This window comes from Cottoperca gobio, unplaced genomic scaffold (assembly GCF_900634415.1).
Source record: "Cottoperca gobio unplaced genomic scaffold, fCotGob3.1 fCotGob3_70arrow_ctg1, whole genome shotgun sequence".
NCBI classification, from domain to species: Eukaryota; Metazoa; Chordata; class Actinopteri; order Perciformes; family Bovichtidae; genus Cottoperca; species Cottoperca gobio.
This window is the reverse complement of record NW_021167062.1, coordinates 347,554-367,538: the sequence shown is the minus strand read 5'-3', so window position 1 is coordinate 367,538 and position 19,985 is coordinate 347,554. Positions and strand designations below refer to the sequence as shown.

The window sequence follows — 19,985 nt, the reverse complement described above, 5'->3', positions numbered from 1 at the left end:
ATAATAATCCATTCAAAGTTAAAGTCCTGCATTCAAAACTGAAATTCACTCATGCCATGAGAAATATCAATATAATGAATGTGCATATATATATATATATATATATATATATATATATATATATATATATATATATATATATATATATATTACTATTTTTAACTAATGCTTCATTATCCCCTTTGCTGCCGTAACACTGCACATTTTATTTCTGTGACCCTAACATACATGATTATCTTATCTTGTTACTAAATGTAAAAGTATTATCTTCAAAATGTATTTAAAGTACTTAATATGCAGAATAGATTAATATTATAGAATTATTAGAATATAATTATTCTGTTTTTTATCACTTGTAGTCTCTGTGAAGCCAATTTTAAATAGTTAAATTAACTTACATGTAATTAGTTAGATTAATGTTTTAATTTAAGTTTATCTTAAATTTCCTACTTTATCTTACTGACATTGAACGTCTCTCTCATAATGAAGTGATTGTTTAAACTGCAGAGACAATGATATACATTTAATCTATAGTTCTAATCCTAACAAAGTCTGATGTGTTGCACTTTTACAAAAAGACCAAGGACAAAATAAAGCAATTACTAAATGACTAAAAGTGTTTTTATCTAGACTTGAAGTAGGAAACAATGAAAGAAGCAGCACAAATGTTTTGAGTTGTTTATTGAGGGGGTGACTGTAGAAAAGGAGCAAACTTTATGTGTTAGCAACTTTACACAAGTTATAAAATGAATTGCTGGTTCTCTGGGTTCTCCATATAAACACAACAACTGGCTGCAGAACATAGTGACATGTAGGCCTGGGGAGGGAGACGCGTTTCATTCACCGAAACCAAGCAATAAACTCAATTTGGAAAATCTCATTATTTTTTCATTACAATAAAGATCAAATTTAAACTTTTGGAACCTGGGATTTTAAATCAGTGCACATTACATGAGCATGTAACACAAGTTAAAAACACAAAAGGAATTTTACAAATGTTGTTACCTGGAATTAGACAGGGGGGGGGGGGACATCTTTGAATACTGGGTGCAGCTGTCTAAGGCATCTTTAATTCAATAGAAAAAAGATCTAGAAGTCTTATACAAAGCAGGAATGAAGCTATACAATGTCACATTATATTTTATTCCTTACACACTGTACAAAGTCCATTTCCTTCAGGGCCGGCCACGCCAACCGCAACACTAGGCAGCTTAACTTGTGTTTTAATACCCTACATGTACGGTGTCTACCAGACACACACTGTATTTACATATGCAGACATGAAATACAAACATAAATATGAGCAGGCTGTCTATCCGTCCCCAATGGCATTGCATGTCTTCAGACACAGTCTTGAAAAGATACACCAAATATTGGCCACCTACATGTAAGCTTCACGTTTATCCGTCGCCGCCTGTGAAGCACTTTGAGGGAAACTGTTTCAAAGTGCTTTAAAAATAAATCTGACTTTTAGCTTTTTGGTCAAAGCGGTTGTTGGATGTTTAGCAAAGCAGCACCGTCCACGTGTATGTCACAGTATTAAAACACGCCACAGTGAAAACTCAACACAGCGGTGAAGCCGCTACCTGCTGTCTGACGGCACGGTGCTCATTTGACCAAAAAGCCCTTTTAACAATAAGTAGGTGTTCAGAGTTCAAACTGGCTGATAACACGTTAGCCACCGGTCAGTAAATCTTCATTAGTTCAACGATATGATCAACAATGTTTCTGTAAAGCAAAAGACATTAAAGTATGTGAATACTGTACAGTAGGCCTAATGCTGGTCATCTGTATATCAACAAAAACGTCTCACGTGTTAATTCAGAATTAAAGCTATCACATAGCTGGAAAACTCATGTACAAAGTAACGAATCAAAGGCCTGAGAAAGATCGTTTTCATCTCGGCACGTGATTGTCAAGTTAGGCCAAATAATTGGAAATCTGATCATATATATATATATATATATATATACATACAGCAATGCATAGGCTACAAATCCTCAAATCAAAATAATACCGTGAGTAAAGCAGAATAGCAGAGTTACCCTGGAATTTAGTTACTTATTTATTAGTACACACAGTGTAAGTAGGGCTGGGTATCATACTTCTTTTGATACCTTACTTGGTGAAGTATAAACATTTATCTAAAATATTACGCCATAATGAATACTCAAACCTTTCAGGTAAAAAAAACAACAACAGAAAACGTTTCCGGTTAAAAGCAGTATAGGTTAAGTTGATGTTAAAAAGAAATGTTTAAAAACACGAGCAGCCGTTCAAGAACTCAACAGAACATCGTCTAAAACTACCAGAGCTCTGATTTAAACCAGGAACCATGAGATAAAAGAACAAGTTAAAAGAAGATGGCCAAATGTTGCCAACTCTCCATACTTGACAGCTTCGATACCCAGCCCTAGACGTAAGCGTACCTGTTGTGGTATCCAACATTGATAACCAACTATGTAGCAACCTGGTTTGGATTTCAGAGGAAACAAGAGGGCGTGAGCGTGTTTATCAAACAGCTGATCGATCACATTTCACTGAAGTAAATCCGTAGCACCTGGAGACTCAAGAGACTTCTTTGACCTTAGGTCGTGGACTTGTTTCAGGGTTATCAACTCTGTCGCCCCTTCACAACACAAGACATGAAGAAGCTCTCCAGAAAGTTCAAAGGTTTCGCAGTTCTTCTCTAGAAAAGGTAGAGAATGTTAGGTAGTATACAGATTCATGTGTGAACTCATCAGGTTATTGATGCGTCTGCCACAAACGTTTCATCTGTTAAGAAAAGAAAACATGTCGAGCCTTAAAAGAAAAAGTGAAGGTGCTTCACTGCGTTTCCTCCGTCTTTAATGAGCACGTCTGAAGAATGCCAGACCTGAGAAGTTAGAGACAACTTCAGGTGACATCCTGCTTCACCTTTGACCCCGTCAGATATGATATGGTCATATCAGGTGTTCCACAAGGCTCAACCCTGGGTCCTCCATCATTCTCCAGTTTCATGTTTGCACTTTGTGACATGATACTAATCCTGATGGAGACTTGAGCCCCTTTAAGAGCATCAGGATGGCCTTTCATTAACTTATGTTAATCAAAACTGATCGATAACTCTCCATCAACCAGACAATATTTGAAACTTTGCAAAGCTTTACAAAGTTTGACTGACATTTAATGTTCAGTCGCGCTTACTTCGGTTTAAGCAAACTGTATCTCCAAAGATAATAATCTTTTGTTTCTGTATTTAGCCCACAGCAGTCTTCAGCAACATATCACGTTCACCCCTTCACTTTTTATTTCTTCCAGTTTGTTTGAGTGAACACTTTTAAGGCACCGTGACTTCTGGCCCTGAACTGCATATTGAGCTCCTTCCACGCTGAGCTTTGACACATCAGACGTCCGGCCGCGAGTCTGCTGTAAGCGCTCAGCCCGATCAGTACCCTCAAAGCAAATCAGAAAATGTTTATTTTTACATACTTTGTATTTCTGCTGTAAAACTTTAAGTCTCCCGTCTCGTTTTTCTACAAACTTAATATCAATTCATATCAATTTCTAACAATTGTATGGAACAAATGTTATAGTTTAATATCATTATTAATGGTATGTATAATAGTATGCATACACACACTTTAATAGCCGATGTAAACTTCTAAACGTTTTCAAAAGTCTGTAAGGAAAGTTTTTATGTAATAGTCCCTAAATATTTTGGGGGGTGTACAGGATTTAAATCAGCCTCCTGCTGAAACACAAAGACGTATAAACACAGTAACCATTCCACTGAGGTAAAACATATGTTCAATTTACAAAACAATGGTGTTGAATTTTTGCCTTTTTTTTGGTTCTTTAAAGCCAATTTCTGGGATTTCACAATGTTTCACTACAAACAAGTAAAAACCAAGCAGGTGTGGGGGGAGAGCGACTAAAGTCCTGTGGTGTTGGCGTCTGAATAATTATGAGTATGTTCTTCCTCCAGAGAAGTTTATAAATAAGCAGAGTTAAGCATCTGCGTCTGAAGCCCGGCCGCCTCGTCGTCTCGCACGTTCAGTCGGAGCTGGTTCTGACCAGAGGGGGAAAAAACAAAGATAAACTATTATTAATAAGTTTGCTGGATCAGTTAGAAGTCCACCAGGAAGGATTTCTTTGTACACCACGCTACAGTGTCCTCGAGCAGTGAGAGGGAGTATAGGGACCTTTTTTTGGAGTATTTCCCACAACGGGATAAGTCACAGACACTCCCTCGGTGTCGTCTCCTCTGCCCCTCCTTTCCTCTAATACAGTCTTTAGTTTCAGAGTCTGTCTGCAGGACACAGCAGGCTCACAGGTTCTTGGTGTTTATGTGAGTCTTGTAATGCTTCGTCAGGTGGTCACTCCTCATGAAGCGTTTCTGACACTGGCTGCACTCGAAGCGCTTGTCTCCTGTGAGGGAAACAAAGAGAAAGTGACGTGATAATGTTTCTAATGTCAAAGACAAGACGAGGATGATCTTACAAACACAAATCAATAATATCAGTTTACTAGCTGAGCATTTCAAAGTGAATATACGATGATGTCATGTTCTTTACTTGGTACATCGATCGATCTACGCTCACATTCTACAGCATACAATAAACTGTTCAGCGCTCTGTCGGACAAACTCTGCATCAGTGATACTGTTGAGTTAATTACAAACATCTTTTGTGTTTCTCTACAATAAGTTGTTAATTAACGTCCGACATGCAAACACCGAGATGTGTTCCACGAGATAACACGTGTTATCCGCCCGGCTCTAATTAAAAAGTTCTAAATAAATGGTGGCTGAAGCTTTTGTTTTGTGAAGACATCACATATCCTGATATATATATTTAAATCATTTATTTAGCAGTATTTGATTTCAGCTATGTAGTCAAGCCAAACTCTAAATGTATTCATATAAACACGAACATCAAAGACGCTGCATCTCATCACTGACCTGATTTAATAACTGATCCTTCAGAATATTCTCTGCCTTCTGTCTCATGGGATGTTTCTCAGACGAGACATCATCACTTCCCCTGCTTCACTTCTTTCAGTGTGATTTTTATTGTTTTAATTCATAATCTCCGGTTAGAAAAGCCTCATTGTAGTGTTTCCTTCACCCGGTCGTATGTGTTTGAGTGTTATGGGAATCTTTATGGGAAACTGTAACGCTGTGAATGAATGTGTGTGTTCACATGTGTTTCAGTGTCTCCAGCAGACAGACCTGTGTGCGTCCTGGCGTGCCGCTGCAGCTCGTCGCTGCGCGTGAAACGTTTCCCACAGAAAACCCAGTTGCAGACGAAGGGCCTTTCACCGGTGTGCAGCCGGACGTGAGCTCTGAGCAGCGACGTTTTCCTGAACGTCTTCTCGCAGCCGGGGACGTGGCAGATGTGCTTCCTCTTCCCCACCTCCCCGGGCCTGCAGAGCGTGCACACACATACAAACATAAAGAGTGAGATGTACAGCTTCCAGGGGTTGAATTCATTGATTCAGCACCAAAATGGACTTAAAAGCATGAATTGTTCTGTTCATGCAAAAACCTTTTGATTGTCAGTCGCTAAACTTTATTTACAACACACTAACAATATCCACAGAAGACAAAGTTCTCAAAACGTCTAAGAGCAGGAAACTAATTCACAGTGTGTATGTTTGTTTGTATGATTCCCACTTCCAGTATTATTCCTGTGAAGCCACACAATTCCAAATCAGTTCTTGTCTTTTGTATTTAATGTTTCACGCAGCAGCCAGAAGAAACCTGGGTAAAAATGTTATTATTGGCACATTTTAGTCTCTTCACACACTCACCTCTTATCTGCGTCTTTACAGTTGGGGCAGGTGCAGGCCATGCGTCGCTTCTTCTCTCCCGGCTGGCCGGGCAGCTCCAGGGTGAGCGTCTGGTCTACCTGGATGGCCTGCTGACCCGGCGTTGTTGCCAGCTGGAGGCCTCCGCCCTGCATCGCCTGCACCGTGAGGTGCTGCTGGCCTGACAAGCACAGAGACAAACACACAGTAAGAGACACAGCAGGGATCCGGCAGCCAAGCTCCTCTACACATGTAACGAGACCACCGGCCGACTGAGTCAACGTGGACTGAAACACTTGTTAATGATTAACGGTAACAATAACATAATGACACATGAAAGCAACGAGTTGACAGCGTGCTCTAAACTGAGGGAGATTTAGATTTTCTTTCTTCGTTTTTCAAACTATTGTTGAATTTTGTGGTTTAAAAAAAGACTCAATATCTTGACTCATTCTCAGGGGGAACACTTTCTGCTGATTTTGCCCTCTAGGTCTGAGCAATAAGGAAATATTATCCTTTACCGACCAACTTTGAATTAAAAACTTACAAAAAGGGATATTAAAGCTTCAGATTGACGATCTTCAAGAGCACCTTAACTCTTCATATGTATATAGAATTTGTAGTTTCTATCTCCAATTCTTGAGTTGGCAAATGAAATGTTCAGTCCCTGTATCACACTGTAAAGGATCTGCTCCCAGTCTAGTGTTTAATCAAGTAATTCTGTCGTCTTGGAGGAAAAAACTCATTTTAAACTGGGGAGTTTACATCACACCGCCTGTATCAGTGATTTAATTTGCCTTAGAATAGTTTTAAAGAGTGTGTTTCTCAGAGTGGGCCTGCACAGGGGTGTGATGGGGGACTTCCAGCACTTCAGGGAGAGAGAAGTCACTAAATGCATCATAAATCCAAAGTGCTTGGAGCACATTGGACAACGCCGAGGTGCAAGCTGTTCAAAGTCAACAAAACTGTCATCACAAGCGAAGCATTATTTATTTACATTTATTAAATCGGAGCATTCACAATAATCACTCAGCTGTTTACGCCGCTCTCGTGGTGAAGCGGATGATATTAGAAATATCTATTATATATATATATAATATTTATATATATAAAGAATATATATATAGAGATTGATATAATATTATATTATATAATTATAAATATATATATATAGATAATATAATATTATAGAAATAGGATTATAGAGAGAAGAGAGATAGGAGAGTAGAGAAGATAGGAGAGAATATATATAGAATAATAAGATAATAGATATATTAGAGATATATAATAGAATATATAGATTATAATATATTAGATATATATAATAAGGATATTATAATCTATATATTTATATATATATATTATATAATATCATATATATAATTATATTATATATATATATTATATATATATATATATATATATATATATATATATATATATAATATATATATTATATATATATATATATATATATATATATATATAATATATATATATATATATATATATATATATATATATATATATATATATTATATATATATATATATATATATATATATATATATATATATATATATATATTATTACATGAATATAAACTAATAAAACAGACAGCTTTGCTATATATTCATTTTTATTTCAATGGCGGCTTCAGCCACAGGTGTTTTCGCCGTGTGCATTTGTTTTCTGTCTCCATCACTAGAGTCGACTGCCCAGGGTAGTCTGGGAAAAACCAAGTTCTGCTGCTGCATCTCGTTGCCTCATTTTTGGCGGTTTTTCATAAGCCTTGAAGAAATATATATCTTTCATTTAGAGAAAATTACTTTTTTTTCTCCAACATGATTTCCATGTGGCGCAGCACCAGCTCCGAGTCGCCAGGCGGCAAGCAGACGGGCAAAGTATCAAGGGAGTAATGTACAAAAAGGAATTACTGAGCTTTTTGATCCATACAAGCGGTTTCCACAAAAGAATAAGCCGCGGTCACGTGTCCTGTCTATCGATCTCCTCCGCCCCGTCGTTTCACTACTATGGACAGCGTTAAGCCAAATCAAGACTGTACTCGTCACTAGAAAAGACCGGAAGACCTCCGACTGTAAATACACAAGCTGTTGTTAAGAAACACACATTAAGACAAAGCAGACGACCATTTCCACACAACTCTCACTGAACGCTTTACTCCAGGTGGACGTGAATATGAACGATCAGAGGAGACGAAGATGAAACATTTTAAAAGCCTCTTAAACTTTAGTCGTTTGTTTGTTTTTCCTCTCGTCCTTTTCTCTTCTCTGGCACTAATTTGCTCAAACTGAACAGCCAATCAGTCAATCTCCGCTACGTTGGAGTTTATCCCGGTGGACGAGAGGGTCGCCTCCCTACGCCGTCGGGTTATGGGGGGGAAAACTCTGACTGTTGTTAGTGCCTATGCCCCAAAACGCAGTTCTGAGTATTCGGCCTTCTTGGAGACCCTGAATGGAGCCCTGCAGCGGGCTCCAGTAGGGGACTCCGTAGTCTTGCTGGGAGACTTCAACGCACACGTGGGAAACGATGGAGACACCTGGAGAGGCGTGATTGGGAGGAAGGGCCTCCCTGATCTAAACCCGAACGGTCGTTTGTTGTTGGACTTCTGTGCTAGTCATGGAATGGCCATAACAAACACCATGTTCGAACATAAGAGTACGGTACCAGAGCACCCTAGGCGGCAGATTCTGCCATGTCAGAGGCAAAGCAGCGGGTATGGGAGAAGTTCGGAGAAGCTATGGAGAAGGACTTTCGGTCGGCACCAAGGTGCTTCTGGAAAACCATCCGGCACCTCAGGAGGGGGAAGCGAGGAACCATCCAAGCTGTCTACAGCAAGGGTGGGACCCTGCTGACTTCAACTGAGAAGGTTATCGGCCGCTGGAAGGAGCACTTTGAGGAACTCCTGAATCCGACTAACACGCCCTCTATGGTTGAGGCAGAGCTGGAAGCTGATGTGGGATCATCGTCAATTTCCCTGATGGAAGTCACTGAGGTAGTCAAACAACTCCACAGTGGCAAAGCCGCAGGGGTTGATGAGATCCGTCCAGAAATGTTGAAGGCTTTGGGTGTTGAGGGGCTGTCTTGGTTGACACGCCTCGTCAACATTGCGTGGAAGTCTGGGACAGTGCCTAGGGGTTGGCAGACCGGGGTGGTGGTTCCCCTATTTAAAAAGGGGGACCAGAAAGTGTGTGCCAACTACAGGGGTATCACACTTCTCAGCCTCCCTGGTAAAGTCTACTCCAAGGTACTGGAAAGGAGGGTTCGGCCGGTAGTCGAACCTCTGATTGAAGAGGAACAATGCGGATTCCGTCCTGGTCGTGGAACAACAGACCAACTTTTTACTCTTGCAAGGATCCTGGAGGGGGCCTGGGAGTACGCCCATCCGGTCTACATGTGTTTTGTGGATCTGGAGAAGGCGTATGACCGGGTCCCCCAGGTGATATTGTGGGAGGTGCTGCGGGAGTATGGGGTGAGGGGGTCACTTTTGAGGGCCATCCAATCCCTGTACGCCCAAAGCGAGAGTTGTGTCCTAATACTCGGCAGTAAGTCGGACTCGTTTCCCGTGAATGTTGGCCTCCGCCAGGGCTGCGCTTTATCACCAATCCTGTTCGTGATTTTCATGGATAGGATATCGAGGCGTAGTCGTGGAGGAGAGGGGTTGCAGTTCGGTGACCTGAGGATCTCATCGCTGCTCTTTGTAGATGATGTGGTCCTTATGGCATCATCGGTCTGTGACCTTCAACAGCCACTGGATCGGTTCGCAGCCGAGTGTGAAGCGGTTGGGATGAGGATCAGCACCTCCAAATCTGAGGCCATGGCTCTCAGCAGGAAACCGGTGGATAGCCTACTCCGGGTAGGGAATGAGCCATTACCCCAAGGGAAGGAGTTCAAGTACCTCGGGGTCTTGTTCGCGAGTGAGGGGACAATGGAGCGAGAGATTGGCCGGAGAATCGGAAAAGCGGGGGGCGGTATTACAGTCACTTTACCGCACCATTGTGACGAAAAGAGAGCTGAGCCAGAAGGCAAAGCTCTCAATGTACCGGTCGATCTTCGTTCCTACCCTCACCTATGGTCATGAAGGCTGGGTCATGACCGAAAGAACGAGATTACGGGTACAAGCGGCCGAAATGTGTTTTCTCAGACGGGTGGCGTCTCCCTTAGAGATAGGGTGAGAAGCTCAGCCATCAGGAGAGACTCGGAGTAGAGCCGCTGCTCCTTCACGTTGAAAGGAGCCAGTTGAGGTGGTTCGGGCATCTCGTAAGGATGCCACCTGGGCGCCTCCCTAGGGAGGTCTTCCAGGCACGTCCAGCTGGGAGGAGACCCCGGGGAAGACCCAGGACTCGGTGGAGAGATTATATCTCCTCACTGGCCTGGGAACGCCTCAGGATCCCCAGTCGGAGCTGGAGGATGTAGTCCGGAGAAGGGAAGATTGGGGTTCCTTACTGGAGCTGCTGCCCCCCGCGACCCGATCCCGGATAAGCGGTAGACGATGGATGGATGGATGAACAGCCAATCAGTTGAGGTGGTTCATCTAGTAAGGACCCACCTGGCCGCCTCCCAAGGGAGGTGTTCCAGGCACGTCCAGTTGGGAGGAGACCCCGGGGAAGACCCAGGACTCTGTGGAGAGATTTTATCTCCTCACTGGGAACGCCTCGGGATCCTCCAGTCGGAGCTGGAGGATGTGGCCTGGAGAAGGGAAGTCTTGGGCTCGCGACCCGACCCCTGATAAGTGGTAGACGATGGATGGATGTATGAACAGCCAATCAGAGTGCCTTATTTAGCTGAGAGTCTCCACTGGTGATTCAACCTGCTGAATCTGCAGAGGCAGGGCCAAAAGGTGCCGACGGCGCGGGACACAGCTTAAAAACTCGACCTACAGACGGCCACCGACGGCCGATACTCTGCTCGGTGTGTCGCGCCTTTACGTCAGCTCACCTCCTGCGTTGGTGATGGTGACAGGAACTCCCTGAACTTGGACCCCGTTGATGCTGATCGTCTGCACTGCCTGGGTCGCTGAGGAGAGCTGCGACGTGTTCAACGATATCATTCCCCCCGCCGGAGCAATTTTTGCCAGAGTCCGTTCCTTCCGCCCCCCTGGCAGCATCCTTTTGATGCCGGCCAGCGGCGAGGTGGTGGGAGTCGTTGTCGTGGAGATCGAGTCCTGGATCTGGACAGACTGCCACTCGCCCGAAGCCGTTTTAAAGAGGATCTGAGGGAAGAAGACGCTCAGAGGTTTTACCTGAACTGGATTGCACATGTGGAGTTTGTGCTTTACGTCACATTAAATAAAAAAGGTAAATATCTTTTGTGAAGGCTGATAAAGAAATAGAATAAATAGCTACGGGAGATATTAACCCTTTCACGATTTCTTTAACCTCCTCATCTTTCTTCTTACCCATTTGAATAAAACTAAGAGTTTAATGCTCGTGGCTCCGACAGGCAGTACTGAACTATTCTCTTTCCATGTGAGAGTTTAAACAGCTTTAATGTTTTGTGATTTTGACTTTGACCAGGTCTGTCTCGTAAAAGAGATGTTTGATCTCAAAGGGACTGGTATGTTTTCACAGGCGTAACGTTCACTAGAATCTCACAACAGCTTTGAATGCATCAGAAGTCAGAGTTGATAAAACAGTTAAAAACACAATAGTTTGGAAGTATTTCTGGATACCTGTGTTGGTGTCGGCTCTGATTGAGTGACCTGCAGGCCCGAGGGGACAGACTGTCTCTGCGGGACAGGCGGTAATGTGGCGGAGGCGGCCTGCACAACCTTCAACGCCTGCTGGGGGATCTGAACCACCTGGGACTCCGGTTTGGACTGGACCAGCTGGATCTGCTGCACCGTAGCTGGCTGCCCGGGACTCTGCACGATCAGTAGGTTGTTGCCTGCCTGCAAATACAGAGACAGGAGAGGTTATCCTGCAATGCTCTCAGCCAATGGAGCAGTGGGACTATACACTAAAGGGAAAAGACTGTAGACCAATAACTGAACTATTACAGGGTTGACTCCTTCCCCTCTCTCATCACTAGACCACCATAACACCACTTGTGTGAACAAGCTGTAAGAACAACACTGACACTAAAGACATATTAACAGCATATAAGTCCTATATTCACTCTTCTTTTAGCTCGGTTTTAACCAACTCCAGATGAAAATATCCGACTGTTTAGCTGGTGGGCTAACTTCACTTTGGTTCTGAGCAGGTAGTATTTGGTGGGTTTTAGAGGTTTTTAGCTAAACAGCAGCTGGAAACAATGTTATTGAGGGAGCTGAAAGATTAAGATGCTCTGTAGAGCAGAGAGCAGCAGTCAGGTATTACAAGCCATACATTTGATCCATTTATTCATTATTAATATAACAATATGTATTAGAGAAACGTTTAGTTTACTCCGTGATGACACAGAGTAAATTACAGCTTGATTTGAATTCATTCAACAATTAGTTTGATTTGTGAAGATGAACTGCAATCTGTTTTATATGAGCGTTAATTCTTTACTTGATTATTTATGGACAAAACGCTCAATTCAGGGTTCACTTATGAGCTTTTTCCAGCTCTTGTTCAGTAGAAACAGTCGATTATCTCCATTAACATTCAATTGTTGGCTGAATACAAATTCAAAGTTTAGAATATTTGATCACAGATACTGTACGTGTTCCTCAGGAGGGAGGGAACCTGCTTTGAAAGCCTTTCTGCCAGATGTACCTGAATGATGTTGTCGCCAGCTTCTATCAGGATGGTCTCCATCTGCTCGGGGGGTGGAGAGACAGCCTGTGCAGGAGGCGGAGGATAAGCAGCCAGAACCACTTTCTTCTTCCTCCCTCGTCGTCCCTTTCCTGGAGTGGGAGGGGCAGCTGCCATCTCTGTGATGAATTGAGTCCCGCCCACCTCTCCGGTCGCCACGTTGAGTGGCAGCGTGAGCCCGCCGGGGCAGCTGCACCATGTTAGCAGCAGAGTAGTTTGGCTTGCGCGACCTGGGGCAGGGCTTGATGGATACAGTCTTCTGCGGTGTGACGGGAGTGGTGGCGGCAGAGGGAGCCGGTACGGTCATGGGTGTGGTGATGATGGCCTGGTTGGTGCCCGGTATGAGCTGGATCTGACCTCCCTGTGGCATCACCTGGATAGTCTGGGCACCTTGGATCTGCGGCATCATCTGGTACTGTATGTTGGTGGGGGCTGAGGTGTTGGTGCGGGCCGGGGCTCTGCTGGATAGTGAGCACTATGGGACTGCCAGGGGCCGTGGAGCCCAGGCCCGCAGGCAGCTGGATCACATTTCCTTTGGCTGAGAGGAAACTGAGGTTTTTGGGTGGAGCGGGGGCGATTGGAGCCGGCTTTATGGGGAGGAGCCTGCGAGGCTGCGGCTGAGCAGGAGGAGATGTGACAGGAGCCTGAGCAGCAGGAGGGCCGATTTTACTACAGGTGGCAGCCAAGAGAGCAAGAGGAGAGGGCTGGGTGTCCTGCAGCGAGACAAACACAACAAGTCAGATGCAACACACACAGTCTGCATGAAAACCAGCTGGAGCAGAAACTGTTAGAGAGAAATAAGGTGAGCGAAGAAGATTAAATAATCTCCCGCTGCGCATTCGACAGGCAGCCTCTGTTTGGTTTAATATCACAATATTAAATTTATATTGATATGATAACTCAGAACGATCCTGGCACAAAAATGCGCCTCCAGCGTGCAGCGACGTGAATGCATCGTGGGTTAGCAGACAACGACGTCAGGAGAGTGCAACCGGAGTGCAAAGAGAAGAGGGACACGACATCTGGCCGTTACTCACTTGTGAGGAAGCGGTGGAGGGCTGAAGGTATTCACTGGGACTGACAGCAACAGTGGTGGCCATACTGTCCTGTTGTTCTGGAAAACACAGACACAGCAGAGTCAGAGTCAGGCTGCCTGCAGCATCTAGTTTCAGTGGTTAGGCTGTTCAAGGGCATCACAGGACATTCCTATGAAACAGAAACAGATCTAAGAAAGACAAGCTGGATAATGTCTCCCTGTATTCATGATCATTAATCATCACCAGTTACACGAATGAGGCTTTCAGTTACGCTTATTGGTGCATTCACTTGTAAATATTGTGGAGTATAACTCCCATCTCTTAAAGCAATAAGAAATGTCAGGTTTCAATAAAATATTCTTCCCTTTATAATTCAACGTTGAACTGTTAAACCTGCTTGTTTAAGCACTATTTAGTTGTCACAAATAGGTACTTTTGAAGGTAGTTTTTGACAACATAAACTAAAGCTCTCCAGGAGGTAAGAAAAATAATTGACAATCCTTAAAATAATTTAGAAAATTGTCAACAATAACGCAAATAAGTAGATGATGCTATGACCTGTAAAAACACCAGCATGCTCCTTTAAAACAGCATTTCTATATCTGTTATACAGTATTTTAAATGTAGGCTAATAAAGCTTTTAATTACATTAAGTGCTACTGCATGAACCAGCTAAAACTATGTTTTGATGATTTGATAATCTACATCAGGGGTCGGGAACCTATGGCTCGCGAGCCATATATGGCTCTTTCGATAACGCGATATGGCTCGCAGACAATTTTGAGCTGACATTTTTTAACTTAACAAGTAATAAATAATTACACTGTGCCATTTTAAAGTAAAACATTTAGCAGCGGATTTGTTTTTAGTTCTCCCCTCTCCTTTCCTCCGCTGTGTGTGTGTGTGTGTGTGTGTGTGTAGGGGGCGGAGCCCCGCCCGTCGCAAGACTGCGCAAAGCAAGCAGTAGACCGGGGGGGGGGGGGGGGGGGGTCAAACTCATTCACAGAGAGGGCCAACATTAAAAACTGGGACTACATCTATTGAACAGGGTACACATAAAGTGCAAAAAGATATGGAACATATTTAAGTCAACTGCAGACGGGTTGCTGAGCAGTTCAATTTAAATATCTGAGCTGCAAAGTCTCTCAGTTGATCAGCAGAATGCTGTCGGGAACACAGCGGGGGAGATGTTTGTCAGTGTTTGGAAACACGCAGTGACCAAAGTTTCCTTCTGCATCCGAGTCTCCCACAGGCAGCTCGGCATCACACATGTCTGATCACAGGACCCTGAAGCTGCAGGTTTAACTGTGAGATGCTTCGTTATGTCGCACAAACAGTCCCGCTCACATTGTCCCAGAGATCTGTGCTGTCTTTCCCTTTGCTTTCCAAAAACTTTCATTTCATTCACATATTTAGATTCTTCCTCAAATGTATTTCCCCGTGGTTGTGCCATGCATTGATTTAATTACTAGAACCAGCGGGCCAGTTATGACGGACATATGATATTTTCTCGCGGGCCGGATATAATTGCCTTGAGTTTGACACCCTGTGCAGTAAACACTGAAACGTGCACATAAATGAGTTACATAACGTAAGTGTTTAGTTTATTTAATAAAAGAGCTCCTGTTCAATGCAACACTGATACCTCTATTAGTACTCGGAGACGTGTTATTCTTAAAAAATGCACGCATAAAGTTGCATTCAAATTTATATGGCTCTCAAGGAAATACATAAAAAAAATATTTGGCTTTTATGGCTCTCCCAGCCAGAAAGGTTCCCGACCCCTGATCTACATGATGATTACACTTTTTAAGATCAAGGACAACAAGTTGTGTTATAAACATAATTAAAACAAAAGCAGCGTTTGGATCTTGTTAAAAAAGCTCATGTAAAGTAACTGATCCTTTTTACTAAACATCTAGTGAGGCGGTTTTCCTGAAGACAGCTGACGGACACTGACAGATGTTATGTTTGGCCCTTAAAAAGTATGAAAAATCTTTGACCAACAAATGTCAAAATACTGGCAACAATTCAGATGATCTCGAAGCAAATAAATGCACCATTGGAATGCAGTGTGAGGCTAAGACTGAATGTATTGTTATTGTATTATATGTATGTTATGACAGTCAGCATAAGTACATTGAGGGCAGGCTGCCCGGTACTTTGAGAGCAGAGTAAATCTTGAGTAGCAGGCGATGCAGCCTAATGGCCAAAATAGGTTGAGGCTGTTACTGTCAAAGAGAATTGCTGTGAGGAAAGTGGCACTTAGGATTTACACTGAGTGACATATTCCACTGCTCTTATGGGTTTCACTCAACATCTGTTATCATTCATGAACATGTAAAACAAACTGAAATATTAAAATGTGTAGTATTTTGAGTACATTACAGTTGAGCTCAAGCCAGTCAGATGGCAAACACTTGAAATCAAACAGCAGGTGACACTTAACCACATGACAGCCACAGAGCGCTGCTCTGGCAACCAGCACTACAAGTGAGAAGTGCACTGGCTGCTGGGAAAGGCTGATTCATTATAGATCTATTCTAACTGCAAGCGATGCTGATTTCACCATTGCAATGATGAGCCATAAAGTACAGCGGTGTGCGAATCTGAAGCAAAGTATTGCTGTTACGTTGGAGTCACAGAGCGAAGCATTTGTTTTTCTAAAAATAAACAACTTGCAACTTAAAACAGTTGCATTTTCAGCGGTTCTGAAAGTATTTCCAGAATCATCAAAGACTCTTCTGAGAATTAAAGAAATACCTTCTGCTACAGGATATAAAAAAAGCTATGTAGCAGGAAATAACATGTCTCCTTGCTCGTCTTGCACAGCACAAGAGAGATATGGATGAGTGCACAAAGTAAGACAGAAAAAAAAGTAAAACCAATGTAGATAAATAAGACTCACTTCCAGCCACCGTGTTGGATTAGGAAACAAGTTTAAAAGTCACCTTTTTTCATCATGCACTGGACAGACAAACATCTGGACTAGTTGTTATAGATTGCCATGTATTTATTTAACAGAAAAACATGCTCAGCTCTGTGACTCCAATGTAATAGTAGTACCATAGTAAAACAAGCACAAACCGGGGCTCAATTACAACCACAGTCAAATACAGATCATTTAAACACAAAATATAAATTGGTTGTAATGAGGGAAATGTCAAAAATACAAAATACTTATCCACGACATCAATTGCCTAATTCTGCCACCTCATCTGTAAACGCTGAACTTTACCCTGACAGAAAATAAACTCTGTGTTGTGGCTGCCGATCAGCAGACCAAACAGGAACTGTTTCCCGTTAGAGCTGCCGGCCTCATTAAGTGAATGTATTATACCGTAAGTGCAGCTGTGGCTCATGGTGCCAAAAACTTCAGTCAAACCAAAAAAACTTCACCACAGGCTGCTGAGCCACTAATCTCTCTTGACTAAGATACGTGTTTAGCAGTGGTGGAAGAAGTATTCAGATCATTAACTTAAGTAGAAGTACAAATACAACACTGTAAAGTCCTGCATTCAAAACCGTACAAGTATGATCAGCAAACTGTACTTAAAGAATGGAAACTGAAAGTATGTTCCCTGTGAGGTTCAGTACATGTGATGCTTCTGGATTAATATTCCTGCTGCATTAATGTGTGTGTTGTGTGTTACTGCTGTACATGTTTAAGGTTGTTCTAATGTTCCCTCCTTTACATCCTGTTGGTAGTGTAATCTCCATCAATGCATCATATTCTATAAGATCATCATATGTTTGTAGCGTCTCTGTCCTGTGAGAACCACGTGTCTCTAAAAAGTCTACTTTTCATGAGCTCCTCACAAAAACAGCCTGTTTTCAGCTTTGTGACGATGCATTTTACAGCTGATCCAAGAGGCTTTTTAAACACTTTATTTATCTGGAGGAGGAGGAGAATCTTCTCAACACATAAAGGAACACTTCATCACACAGTGTATCACAAACACTCCACACATCTGGAGGTACAGGCTTCACACTGGACAGGAAGAGGAAGAAACAAACTGTAACGTGAAAAGTAACTAAAGCTGTCAGATAAAAGTAGTGGAGTAAAGAGTACAATATTTACCTCTGAGATGTAGTGGAGCAGAAGTAAGTAGTTGCATATAATGGAAATTGTACCTTAAATGTGTACTGAAGTACAGTATTAAGTAAATGTTCTTAGTTAGTATTAATACAAAATATAAATCAACTAATATATTATGATGTATAGACTGATGTATAAGCTATACCCAGCCGTATATAAAGTAACTAGTTGGAATGGGCTCCTCCTTTACCAGCTGCAACATTACAGGGATGAGCACATCAATAATTATAATCCTATAATACAATATATATGATTCTGAAAAGGGCCATTCTGCATACTTTTGGCACCATAAGTATATTTTAATGCCAATACTTAGTACTTTTACACTTTTACTTAAGTACGATTTTGATAATGCAGGACTTTTACTTGTAGAAGAGTATTTCTACATTGTGATATTACTACTTTTACTGAAGTAAAATATCTGAATACTTCTTCCACCTCTGCTAGTAATGCACAAAACAGTGTGGCCTCAAAATAGCGCCGCCATCAAACACATACTGTTGGTTTGCTTTGCTGTGGTCAACCAGCTAACGGTAGCTAGCTAGCTGGCTAACTAGCACTACTGACTAACCGGGGGTATGCTGAAGTGGTTAGCAGCTAGCTTAAGCTGATTTGTTCTGAGTGCAGCTTAGTTTCTACTTATAAACGAACCAAGATGGAACCGTTACTTGCACCCTCTCTATATGTTATTGTGGAATACGTGTGCGGGGGAAACGACGGGGAAACAAGTAGAGAACCATAGCTTACACTCGCATATTTGGCTAGCTGACGCGTAGCTAGCAAGTGAAACTCTCTTTGATAACGTTACAGAAAAAGGCAGCCCCTTTTTCCGGAAGTGCATTGCTTATTTTGGTTCAACAAACTGCCCGAGTCCCCCTTAAAAACACACTTATTCGTACCGCATAATGTCCGGTTCTTTTCTGTTCAATGCAAATACAATGTTTTACGAAGTAGAATGTAATATAAACACCAATGTTTTAATTCCTACCCACCGCTCATGACGACATTCGCTCTCCGTGAGCCTTGAAGACCGAGCCCCGTGGAGGAGTCCGCCCGCGCTGCTGCTGCACCAATCCACGGACAATAGAGCGTTGAATGACAAGCGCAACGACCAATCAGCTGAAGCTGTCCGTGTGATTGAAAATCGATTAAGCCAATCGTGGTGGGAGATTTTTGTACGTTGTTCGATGATGACGGCTCGACCAATGGGATGTCGAGATTGTGTTCAGCAGGGGGCGTTTCCGAAGGGAAAACCGAGAACAAGCGAAGGCCCTATTAAAGCCGGGGTACGGTTTCACTGACGTCCCTGACGTCCAATGTGAATATTGAGGGGCAGATCGATCAAAACAAGAGTGACAGCTGTGATGATCAATGAGCTTTGAGTCGCTCTAAGCTGTCCCATGTTGCATTATGAGGAGCAGCCCTTTATGGGAGAACACAGACTATATACCACCATATAAGTATACTATACATTGACTTGCAATTTAAGGGAAAGCATTATTTTTAATGTAACACTGTGTATATGACACTAAACACATACTAAAGGTCAAAGGAAGGACTTGAGTAGATTTATTATTGATTGCATTGTCTCTGATTTCACTTTATGCAAAGAGAACTGCAAAACAATCAAAGAATATTGTATTTATCTTCTAATTATTCTTCCATAATGCATTATAATGCCATATTTATTGTCATTTTATTCTTGGTTCTAATAGTTTGCAATCACTATTATGAAGTCACATATTCTGTATATTAATCTTGTGTTCACTAAAACAATTTAAAAAAAGATTTAAAAACTGACTTCATTCATTTTCTGTCAATCAGCTAATTGATAAATCGGTTGTTTAATTTATAGCAAAACATCATATTTTATGTTTTGTGTTTAAAAATCTTAATTTGTAAAACTGTCAGATAATAACTGTCCGTTACGTTCCACCGCTGCCTGGCTCACACATATGGTATGCAAACTGTTGTCTATTGAACCCTATTGTTATTCAATACAACCTGCACAATAGGCTGTAGCTTGACCCTAAAATAATCTTTAATATTTGGTTTGGTTTTTGTCACAACATTAACAAAATAATTTACTTTAAAATGTCACTTCTAACTATAAACAGTGCAGTTTTTGTTATTCCTTTTTCACATAGATGATTCAAACTCAGACGGCTTACTTGGACTCAGACCAGACTCGGTACTTGTCTTTTTGTTTTGGTCTTGGTCACAAGCCGCTTTCCTGCCTGTAGAGGAAATGTTCCAGTCATGGCTCTCAGGCCCCATCTGTCGTCCACATCCGCT

The 19,985-nt window shown here is 42.2% G+C and overlaps 1 protein-coding gene across 1 annotated transcript; it reads right to left on the bottom strand.

Annotated features, from left to right (window-relative positions):
- Positions 1-664: 664 nt before the first annotated feature.
- On the bottom strand, positions 665-18,732 carry sp2 (sp2 transcription factor). Its single transcript, XM_029428354.1, is given in 10 exon segments — positions 665-4,410; positions 5,213-5,406; positions 5,794-5,971; positions 10,750-11,023; positions 11,483-11,701; positions 12,516-12,738; positions 12,740-13,011; positions 13,013-13,267; positions 13,592-13,668; positions 18,683-18,732. Coding segments are annotated over 10 exon segments (1,800 nt in total). The 5' UTR covers positions 18,690-18,732; the 3' UTR covers positions 665-4,309.
- Positions 18,733-19,985: the final 1,253 nt, after the last annotated feature.